The sequence below is a fragment of the Oryzias melastigma genome, linkage group LG5, assembly GCF_002922805.2.
Source record: "Oryzias melastigma strain HK-1 linkage group LG5, ASM292280v2, whole genome shotgun sequence".
Lineage (NCBI taxonomy): Eukaryota > Metazoa > Chordata > Actinopteri > Beloniformes > Adrianichthyidae > Oryzias > Oryzias melastigma.
In genome coordinates this window covers 15,214,266-15,226,378 of record NC_050516.1, presented here as the reverse complement: position 1 = coordinate 15,226,378, position 12,113 = coordinate 15,214,266, and the positions used below count along the sequence as shown (strand labels likewise).

The 12,113-nt window shown below is 37.8% G+C and overlaps 1 protein-coding gene across 12 annotated transcripts in view; it reads right to left on the bottom strand.

Moving 5' to 3' along the window:
- Positions 1-12,113, bottom strand: part of ptprt (protein tyrosine phosphatase receptor type T) — a 304,805-nt gene that overhangs the window by 171,106 nt on the left and 121,586 nt on the right. For all 12 annotated transcript variants that reach the window (XM_024269996.2, XM_024270001.2, XM_024269998.2 and 9 more), the window contains exons 9-10: positions 6,059-6,174; positions 5,509-5,689 (exon numbers count right to left, since the gene is read on the bottom strand). In XM_024269996.2, the coding sequence (XP_024125764.1) occupies positions 5,509-5,689; positions 6,059-6,174 (297 nt within the window). The remainder of the gene's footprint in view (positions 1-5,508; positions 5,690-6,058; positions 6,175-12,113) is intronic.

Below are 12,113 nucleotides of genomic sequence, written 5' to 3'. Positions count from 1 at the left end.
ATATATCTTAAAGGCTTTCGCTCCTAATTAGCATTGGATTATCTGAGATACCCACTATTTCCCATAAAAGGCCATACATTTCTGGCATCAAATAGACAGAGAGCTCTATGAAGCAACTTTGAGATATTTTGTGCTCATTTGAAGATGTATGGGGGGAGGAGTCAACAGTGGTCATTATTTTCTTCCCCTTAAACTTTGCTCTTTAGGGGTCAAAGCAGCAAATCACAAGCCTCCATCTAACTGAAGGATCCAATCGGCTTAAAAGCACTGTTGATGGTTCTTAAAAAGCAATTAAAAATACAAAATGGAAAACAGACTCCTGGAAATGTTCTGTGAAATGGGACGGAATAGATGGTCTGCATGCTAAGCAGGTTAAGTGAGGCTGGTTGGGAGGAAGGAGGATCTGAAGACGTATTCATGTATTTTTGTCTGAGGTCTTTTTAAGTCACACATAGTGCTCGTCACACGCAAAGAAAATGCAAATTATTTGTTTATTTGCTCCTCCTTTAAAAACAATAATGTTGTTTACCCCACAGGGATTAGCTATTTGTTTTGCAAGCAAAGGGAAAAAATGTTGTGCATACAGACAAATGTAAGTAAACTATTAATAAGATGGTTGTCCTTTTAAATTACATAGTATTGTGATATATGAAATGACACAAAATCACTCCATGATACATAAATATAGCTATGTAGTTATTTAAAATGTTTGTAGTTTTGGTTCTCAGCTCAAAACAAATAACCAAAACATGATAAGGTTTGTTGGTTTTTAAAGGACATTCAGAAATAAGTTTGTAATGTTTTTGTGTGTGGGGGGGTCAAAATAAGGATTAAATTTCTATTATTTAGGTGTTGAAAATAAAAGTTTGTTTAAATTCAGAAAATAATGTTTTAGTTTAAAAATTTGAGTAAACTAAAAAATAAATAAATATGAATTCTTACTTTTTCTGGTTTAACCTGAAGTCAATCTCTTGCACGTATATTAGAATTGTAGTACAGTAGCTTTCTTATTTTATTTTTGATTATTATTATTTTTAATATTACCTGTTAGTTTTTCGTGGTCTCACAATTTTCTTTTATTTGAAGCCAGATGTATGTATGAAGAATAATATTTACCAACCTTATTTTTATCTAAACATTCTTATTTATGTAGTTTTTTTAGATTAAAAGGTATTTTTTCATAGTTTTCAACATAATTGTTTTTTTAGACATCATCATTATTTGCATCTTATTTTTATAAGAAGGGCAAAAAAACAGGGATTTAGCAGCGTGTAGGTGGATTATTATGCATATAACAATGAATGGATTACAGAACAGATTGGTAGTATGCTGTTTTTTTTTTATATATCTGCTGGCATTAAAATAAGGTAAAACAAATAAAGAAAAATAACATGCCTGAAACTTGATTATAAAAAACTTTTCAATTTGAATTAAAAGGTCTTAAAACTCAAATACAAAATCTTTTAAATTAAAAAATATTCATATAAAATTAAAATTTTTAAAGCCTATAAACAGGAAGCGGTCCATCTCCATCTTAGATCCCTTCTGGGGTCACGGGGGCTGCTGGAGCCTAACCCAGCTACTTGTGGGCGAAGAGAGGGTACACCCTGGACAGGTCTAAACAGGAAGCACATCTCTCAAAACCAACTTTGGTAAACAACCCATCCCCCAAAAGAGAAACTCAGCAAGAGTTGAAAGATGTTAATCTCAAAGACAATCATGTGGTCTGACTATAACAGGATTATGGTATATCAGTGATTGTCAGAGCCCTCACAGTCAACAGAGCTCCTCATCCATTCGTGTGCGTGAAGGGACAAACATGAAGATTTAAAATCTCTGTATTTAATATTTATATCTTAATCCAGAGATTATATCCAGGCTGCTGGATGGATAAAACAATCTGAGCCACTAAAACATGAAGAGATACAGACAGGGCTCCACACTGTACAAACACTTCACAATGCTAAATCGGTGTACCAAAAGGCACAAAGGTTTACATAAAATAAATACAAAAAATAATTCCAATTGTTCCCCCATAAAGATGCAGTTGAGGTCCATGTTTGCTCCTCCTGGACTCTCCTGTCACATGCCCCCCTAACACTGTGTTACTGACGTCCTTGTGAGAATGAAACCAAAAAGGGTTTACGTAGTGAGAATCCTTACAGTGAAAACATGTGATGACACCAAGAGACCCCCCATTCCCAAAGTCTTAGTCTTGTACTGACAGCTAAGTGTGGTAAAATCTTTTCCACAATTGACCCACCCCCCGGGGGAGCTGGGAACTCCATTTACAGCCATGCTCCAGAGCAATTTCACCCACCAATCCTATCACCTTAAAGCTGGACGTCCAGCAGGGAGGCATTAGGTCCCATTTTTGGAGTCTTGGTATGAACCGGGCATTGGATCTAACCAAAGATATCCCAGTCTGAAGGTAGACACTGTACCACAGCACACTGAGCGGATCAAAATATAACATCTTATTCCTGAAGCTATTTTATGTTTATTGTTTTATTCACTGTTAGTAACTACTCTGGAGATGTTGAATTATTATTATTATTTTTTTTTTTAAACAGTCATTTTGATATTTTTAGAGCTAAATTTTGTAGATTTTTAGAGATATGGATTTTGATTGGCAGCTAGGTTATCAAACAATTGAACCTAGCATTCAAGCTTTATTTTAACAATGAAGTAGTCTAAAAATCAGCCAATCATCAGACATTTTGGACCTTGGAGATCCATTAGTTAATTATTGTGATGCTGCCTTCCTGCCACCGGTCTGTCACTGCATTGCCCCTTCACTATCTTCTCGGGCGACCACTGACTGATGTCAAAAAATCGCCTGGTCGGCGTTTATTTTTAACTATTTCTTAAAACCTGTACGGCGTTGCGCATCATGTAAAAATAAGATATGAGATATTTTAGAAACCTTTTAATAATCCTGCTGTTGGTGTGAATGTTGCATAGTAGTGCTGCTTTGGAACTGGACTTCAGTGTAACTCAGGATTTAAAGCACCAGTCATTCCTCCTTCAGGACACCGTTTTGTTTACGTGAACTTTAAACGCGTTCAACAATTACTCTGTCACGGCATGAAGCGGAAACCAGTTTCCCAGAGTAAACATGAGGACTCTTTAGCCTTTTAGCTGCACGGAGGCCGAATTAGAATTTACGACAATAATGGATGTGTCAAATTAAAAACGCTGGTTTGCCAGACGGAGAAATAACCACAGTGTCAGTGATTTAATGCATCTGCTTGTGCGTGTCTGTGTGTGCATGTCTGTCCGCCTATAATAACATGTAAATCTGGACGCTGAAACAATTTCCAAGGACTTGATTAAAACCTGAAAGCCTCTCGTCCGTCTAATATAAACAAGCGAAGATGAGTCCGTGTGAGCCAGAGAAAAGTAATTTCATTTCTTAATTGCAAATTCCTCATTTTGCCCCTAAACATAGGTTAAAGATAATTTCTGTGTAATCAGCAAGACTACAAAAGGGCTAGAAAAACCTGCTTCATCTGCAGGAGCCCAGGCTCTATAAAAAACCATTACCATACAAACAACAATTAGCCTCAGTGTGAACTATTGCTGTTCTGGTCCCTAATTACTGAATTACAACCAGGAGATTAACGATTGTTAAACAAAAAACGATTAACAACAAAACAATTAAGGTCGTTTTTTTTTTCTTTCTTCTGTTCACCCCCAAAGCCTTTTCTGCTCCCCAGTTGTGTGAGCTTTTTTAAACGCTTCAATCCAGCTTGTGTGTTCGGTGAGAGGAGGCTGGAATTTCAGGGTGAGTTGTGATGTTCCCCAGAAGCTAAATTCAGAGGATATTAGTTATATGATGAGCAGCAGAACAGCGAACCCCGAGGACAGAGGGAGAGATATGAGAGATCTGGCATCGCCGCAATGGTGCTTTTATTCTGCTTATCTGGCGCCGCTCTAATTGAACTATTCCACTTTATCACAGACACGCTGCTGAGAAAAATGCAAGGCATCAGTGAATTATGAGATGTGGAGGGAGGGGGGTGGGCACTCAATGCAGGGAGACACGGAGCCGCCTGCAACAGAACGAGGAACTTAAAGATGCGTTTTCTTTGAAATACTCTGATCAAATGGAGTTCCTTCCATTTTGGGGCACTTGCAGATTCAAATTTTTCTTCCTGCGGTGGGAGTTTAAAGTTGAAAGCTTATCTAACTCAAATTTTTATGTACTTTTAGCAGAAACTCCCTTCACTCCAAGGGTGAATCTCAACATGTAAGTAATGCTAATGGATAAGAAAAACCCTTCAAGAGAAGTGCTGTGAAAGATCACACAACAAATTTGCCATTTACCGTAAGAGTTTGTCATGTCTACACACAGAAACAGACGTGCATGCACTTATATTTTTAGAAAAATATATAGTTTTAACTCTATTCTATGTATGCAAAAAAGGCATTTAAGATTTTGTTTCTAGTTTCTTTTACATCTACATACTTTTCTCAGAAAAATAATTATTTAAAGTTCCTGTAGGAATAGGGACAAAAGATAAGTTTTAATATATCTATATTTACCCTTAACTCAAATTTTTCTGAAAAAGCACCCATGCCACTATGAACAAAAATGCAGCAGTGGGCTGCTGCATTTTTGTTCACAGTGGCATGGGTGCTTTTTCAGAATTTGTTTTACCAATCGTGTCCAGACAAAATAAAGACCAAGTATTTATGTGGACATATTTATGTGTGGACAATGCACATTACTGCATCGCCTGAACGGATTTTAAGTGCATCCGAGGCTAAATGTCTAACCTTAACCTTTCCTCCGGGTCTGTGCGGCCAATCTGCACGGATTTAGAAAATTATGTTTCAGGTATTTTAGATACTTCTGCACCTGTCAGAATAGTTTATTCCGATCAAACGTGTGGTGTAAGTAAACATTTATAATAATCTGATAAAGTTTTTCAGGGCCTATGTTCACAGTTCACTTCTAATCTGATCTTTGATCCGATTAAAGACATTTTGCACATGTACCCGCAGCTAGTGATTTAAATAAAGAAATATAAGTCACTTTCTAAGAACAAGTTTGGTTTAATCTCCACATCGTTCCACATTATAACTTGTGAAAGAATCAAACCCTTTACCTGGAACAAATACGTTAAAAGGTGTAAATTGCTGCAGGCAGTTTCTTTTGATGGTGCTTATTTTCATTGGGTCTCCATGTATGATGTTTGCTTGTGAACTGCAGTTCTTAAAATCACCTGTCCTTCACACAGCATGGGTGAGATGCTGGAATCTCTTTTCTTGCTCTTTCTAACAGAGGAGTGAGTTTTCTGAGCAGGCGGGTGGTCAGCGCTGCCGTTTATCCTAAACAAGTTCCCACTGGCTGCACTTTTCTATAAACCGCTTTCTGAAAACTAAAAGGCTTTCTTTGGGAGGGAATCTGACCGGAGACTGAGATTTCAAGATCAATATCTCATTTTAAAGTTTAATGCTCAACGTTTTAAACATATTTTTGCACACTTTGCTTCCACTCACCGTCCTCCTCCGTCTGCTTAACGATCTCCTCGCTCTCCTTGCTGCCTTCTGGGTTGGCTAGGACGAGCCGCAGCCTGACGGTGACAAAGGGCCGCAGCCCCCTCAGCGTGTAATGTGAGGACGTCTGGATCAGCTCCTCAGCTGCAAACTCTTGCTGGTTGAACACATACTGGTACTGCACCTGGAGAAAAAACAGTCAAATGAATTCTATTCTCAATTATTTAAGATACAGTAATCAAAAAATTAGAATTGATGGTTTTCTCAAGTTTTGACAAGCATCTCGTTTCCAGACACTGAAAGATGGCATCACCTTTTCATCATCTTTAATAACTTTTTTTATTAATATATTACTTAATATATGAAATGATTTTGATATATTTGTGCTTTGTAGTTTTTTATTGTAATATTGCAGTAGCTTTAATGCTTGAAATAAGACAATATATCAAATAAATCAAATAAATGATGCTTCATAATTTAAAAAAAAGGACCAAAAATATTGAATGAATTGCTTGCTGGTTGTAGGAGACAAGTTGAAGACACATATGCTCACCGTCAGGTTGTAGCTGTGGCAGCGCGTCACAGCGTACCCGAAAGTCTCCCACTGAATGGTCAGCTGACGAGCTCTGACATCCACCACGTTGACATTTTGGGGGCCGTGGACCGGATCTGAACAGAGGAAGCAGACAGAGATCTTAGTTGTGCAGAGAAGCAGTGGGGGGGCAGTCACTGATCCACTGAATCCATGGAATCACAGCCCTGTTTAATCTGGAAATACTCTTAAAGGAGTGGCTAAACTTTGATCCGTGGAGGATTTGGGCCAAAACATCTGAACTTCAAGTCTCAGCTTTGTCTGTCTGATCTGCCCAGTTACCCCTTGATTTCCCAGGAGCCTTCTAAATGCAGCAGCAGCTGCAGTTAGTTTACGTGGACTTCACTTTGAGAGGATCAGAATTGAAAAACAGCATTTAAAACAACAAAAACCAGCAAAAAAGACAGATACACTTTTATTCTAAGCTTTAAAATTGTTAAGAGAATATGTATAAATCCATTCTAAATCTCCAGTTAAAGAAATGTAAAAAGCCAAACACTGCTTTGTTGTCAGAAGTAAGATCCACTCTGGGCACATTGATGACAGAAAAATTATAACTTTGGTAAAAAAAAAATATATATGTAAATAAAATAATGGCTTGATAATCTGCTTATAACCAGATAATTGTGAATAATTCCTTGACAATGCTTTGAAATTTGAAGAAACAGAAACCTAACACTTATTTCCTTTGAAGCACAATAGCAGTTTTTAGTTGTTCTTTCCAATGAAATAAGCAGTTTTAAAAGAGAAACAAAGTATAAGAACTAACTTGCATTTTTTATAAATCAGAACACAGAATGACAGAAGGATTTAGAGATTATGACCTGTCTGAGGAGACAGCCCAATAATGACTAAAAGATCATTGTCATGTTAGAACTGGTATTTTTTTACGCTCAATTTTACAAAGAAATAAAATGTAATATTGGCTCAAACTGAAATGATATGGTTTGATCCTTGGTATGAACTGGATTCTTTCAAAATAAAATTCACCAACCATTATTTTGTTGTGCATTTCTCAATTTCAGATGGAGGCTTTTTTTATATGTATAGTGCAAAATCAAGTGGGTCAATGAATTCTAAGCTAAGTGCTGTAAGGAAAATGCCTTTGATGCAATACATATCAAGAAGTAGAGTGTTGCTTTGGTAAACTAAAGATGAGGTCTGCATGCCAGGAAAATATTGAAAAGTGTTTCTGTGAAGTTAAGCTGGTCATCGATGATGGCCTTCATTTTTCTTTCTGAATGTGGAGGGAAGATCAATGAGGATCCCGGGCTGATGGAAGAGCTGACAGGAACAATACAGACTTCTGGTTTTAAAATGTTAAGCCAAATAGAATTTTTTTCTTTTTTTTAGTCCAAGTGAAGATGTCCGTAGAGGTAGGTGGATTATTGTGCGTGGAATGGAGATGTGCTTTTTCAAGCATATGTTGCACCTTTGAAAGTAGACAGGACTCCGTCTACATTGCAGCTTTGTTTGTCCACAACAGAACACAACGGTTCTTAAGATAGTTCTGCGTTTGTCAAAATGGTTTATTGTAGCAAATGTAAACATTAGTTATAATCGGATAAAGTTTACTTGCCTCAAACTGAGTGTTTTTCGCTTTTTTTCTCTGAGGCAGCAGGAACAAGAGAATGTGATCATATAGCCTACATGTCAGAAACGCAACTGTTCGCATCTCTCTCCCGCACATGCGCACACTAAATAAAAAAAAAGTCATATTGTGCTCCACCTAACAAGCATTTACAAAATAAAATAGTAAATAACTTAAATAAGAAATTATTCTCACAATACTAAGACAGAAAATGTATCATTATTGTTAAAACATCTCTCATGGACAATATCTAAATGAAAATAAATAAACCCAATATTTCTAGGCTGCATCACATACAAAAGTACGGAATTCATTCTTCAAGTTTGAATTTCCATTAAAACTCACATCTACTGGGAGTAATCAGCAATGAAGTCCATCCATCCATTTTCTTGACCGCTTCATCCCTTTCGGGGTCGCGGGGGTGCCGGAGCCTATCCCGGCTACTGATGGGCGAAGGCGGGGCACACCCTGGACAGGTCGCCAGTCTGTCGCAGGGCCTCAATCACACACCCAGTCACTCTCACATTCACACCTAGGGGCAATTTAGAGTCACCAATTAACCTATGAAGCATGTTTTTGGACGGTGGGAGGAAGCCGGAGTCCCCGGTGAAAACCCACGCATGCACGGGGAGAACATGCAAACTCCACACAGAAAGGTCCCAGCCGGGATTCGAACCGGGGCCTTCTCGCTGTGAGGCGAGAGCGCTAACCACTGCGCCACCGTGCAGCCAGCAATTAAGTCAATATCACTAATTAAATAATAATTTCATTTTGCTTCTAAACTATTCTGTAAATCAACTGCCACCGCGCGATGAAGAGGCATCGGTATGATCCGCTTTTTACCAACCTCCAGGCCACCAGGTAGCTGGCGGCCGCTGGCACTTGATATGGACGGCCCAACACGGATGCCACTAACTGATGTCAACTATTAGAGAAAATGGTCTGGTCACCGCAGAATTTCTACCTTTGTCTTCCACGGCCACCATGCAGCATGTAAAAACACGACTGCTGCCTCCCAATTACAAATGTTGCTGTGCAATTTGCCGAAAAATGCAAATGTATTTTTGCTGCGCGGTGGCATTCTGGGAAATATGACCATAGGCTAACCCAAATCAAGTCTAGTTCTCCAAGTTAAATTTTATAGGAGTGATGTAGTGTGAATTAGTTTTTATACTTTAATACTTCAACTAGCCAATAAATATCTTTATCTTATTATGTTTTAAAGCAAAACTCATCCAAAGCTAGTTCAGAATCATTGAATGATCTACTACAAAAAAGCTCAGCTGTTAAAAATAAATCTGCAGTTAAAGCTGTAGATTAACTAAAAAGTCTTGTGAAGGAGTATTCAGCACAGACATAGAGTGCACAGATTTGTGTCGTAAAGTTTTATGTGACTGTTCCAAGCCAAAAGCCGTAAACATGTCCTGTCCACCACCTCAGGTTTGACACTTTTCTGTGCTGCAGCTGTTTGCCTACATGAGTATCTATTATAAAACCTACTTTACTCAAGTAATGTTTGGACGTATCAGCTGTATCGACCCTTGTTTCTTTCTGACTCTTTTATATTAGTTGCCCCTCTAGTTTATTGAGTCACAACCCCCCTGGAATAATACGGTTGCTGGTCACGTCCTCACCTCTCCTCATCAGACACTTGCATGCACACTCTGACTCTCAACATGAAACTTTTTAACTGATTAAGCTTCATTAGGTGCTATGCAAATGCGAGTCATTTATCATTTGTTTGCAAAAAGCCTTGAGATGACTTTAGCTGTGCAGAGACAGCATAAATGAGCTGACTTAGATTGGATTAAACTGTGCGATCTTTGCTATAATTCACAAATACTCCGCTTTACTGTCACCACTTTTCGTGATGTCGCAGTCGGTTTTATTTACTCATTAGAGGACACTCATTGACACACTAAAAATTCTTAAATGGAAATACAGAAAGCTCAGACAGACTCGCTCACGTGTACTCACACACAAACACACCTTCGCAGCAACGTTCCAAGCATATGTTAGGCTCTCATTCCGGAGTTTGTGTACCATGACCGAACGCACTAACAAGCTTGTTGGGACCAATTTTTTTGTCTCTGCCTAATTAGTTTTGTATCAGCTAACGACGGCAACAGAAACAGGTCACTGCATGATTAGAAGACCTGAATTACCCACATCCCTGTGGTGAAAAATAAAATCTGTATTTATGGGAGGGAAATAAACTGTGCAGGAAGAAATAAAAAAGGGGGTTGACACAGAAATAAACACCTATTTTTCTTCATCATATCAGAAAAGGTTCCTTCCCCTTTGTTATGCAAATGTAAGACGTTTAAGACTGTAAACCTTAAGCTAAATATTTCAGCCCAATTTCTTTTTAGTTTTACTGATGGAATCCAAAGTAATCTTCAACCAAGTCAGTGAGGCTGTTCACCTGGTTCTGACTTTCATTCCAGAAAAAAAAATATATATATACTTTTATCAGTTTGTTTTCTTTCTTTGTCCCCTTTGTGGGATCAATAAAGTTTTATTCTATTCTATCATTTGTTGTCCTTTAGCTGCTTGTTTTTTAAATACCTCCTTAACTTTTTACATAAAATGAAAGAAGGTAGGCTGTGCTTCCTTAACACATCATTATTTTTTATCAGTTTACCAAGATCTTGCCTTTTTTAGATCAACAAACCTAAAAGACTCAAGTTAAGCACATTATGGGATTGCTCAAACAAGCTACTTATTGAAAATATAAGATGAGCCTGTAAGACATGATTAGACAACGGGACCTTCGGATAATCCATCTGAGATTAATGTTGACTGTTTATGCGCATGAATATACTACTTTTTATTATTTATATTATTATTTTGTCTGAAAAATATTTCACATAGTGAAAGAAGTGCCTGTGATTATCATAAAAGTTGACTTTATTAATGATCTAAATAAAGAAAGTAAAGTCTGAGGAGCCACTTCCAGCCGCTGTTATGATTGGTATCGTATCTAAGCCCTCTCCTCCTTCACGTAATCCCAGATTGACTCGCTAAGAGAATGAATTTTTGCTTATTTTGATTTAAGGGGAGAAACTACCATCTGCTGAGTCTGTTTTGTCCTTATTGTGTCTTTGTGCATGAGTTGAAAGTTTTGGTGTTTGTGACAGTTAAACATAGCGGTTGTGTTCACTGTGCACTCGTTCAAACTTGCAGAAACTAAACCTTGGGGTTTTTAGAGTGTGTAAACATTCACTTCGGAATTTAGCATTTGGTCAGCAAATTAAGTGCAATTTTATGTGGACATATTAAAGCCCAATTAGCTGTCACGCACCTAGGTGTATGAAATTTGGTCTCTGAATTTGACCTGATCACCTGAGGGGAGTGGTGAGCTGCAGACACAGCTGCACTTGGGGAAAAATGTAGAGGTTTAAGCCCCAAATCCAATTTCTTGATGCCGAGTGTCCAGCAGGGAGGCACTGGCTCCCATTTTTAGAGTCTTTGGAATGACTCAGCTGTGAATTTCAACTCACAATGTTCCAGTCTCAGGGTAGACACTCCACCACAAGGCCACTTAGCTGAAGTGATCCTCATCCATATTGGTACTTTCCCCATTTTTTTAGATTTACTCAAAAACCAAAAATAACTGTATTTTTACTGACAGGTCTATGTAACTGTTCAGCTGTTACTAAGAAAAAGCAACTACAGCAACACAACCTGTGATTTTCAGTTTGACCACCTTGGATTGATGCAAAAGCATAAACATGTTGTATTTTTCTTACAATGTTTTGTACTGTCAAAATATTTGTTTTCCTCTAACAACCATAAACATCGGTGTGCTGGCTATGAGATGGTGGATAAAATGTATTCAGGTATGATGGGAAATGTGTACTTACAACTGAAAATTGTGGATGTAATTAGAAGCTTTTGTTAGATTTCTGAGTAAACCAAATTAGGAAAGTCATTATGAATGTCTGTTTGATGAAAGCTGAGAAGAATCCCATTTCAGAGTTAAAATCTAATGTGAATTAGCTGTAACCGTGCACCTTTAAGCAGATCAAACGCTGCACATGTAATAAACTCAGTTACACAGACATAATCGTTCATCATGGAGGCGGAGAGCAAATTAAACAACCAGTTTTCCCCAATAACTGCAATTTTTCAAAAGTCCTGTCACCGCAATGACTCTTGTTCCTGAAAAGACCCAAACCGTTTTATCTAAATCATGTTTGTGTGTTATGGAGGAGAAAAACCTCTGCCAACTGACAACTAAATCCTTATTGCCAACAACCTCCACCTATCACCTAATCCAACAGTGTCTAATCTTTCAGTTAATCTGACTACTTCCAAAAAATTACCTCTATTTAAGCAGATTGCTTGTTCCTGCTATGAAAGAGAGATGAAGATAGAATTAAATGACAGAAGGACACGAAAAGTTCAGCAGCTTTTTTTTTT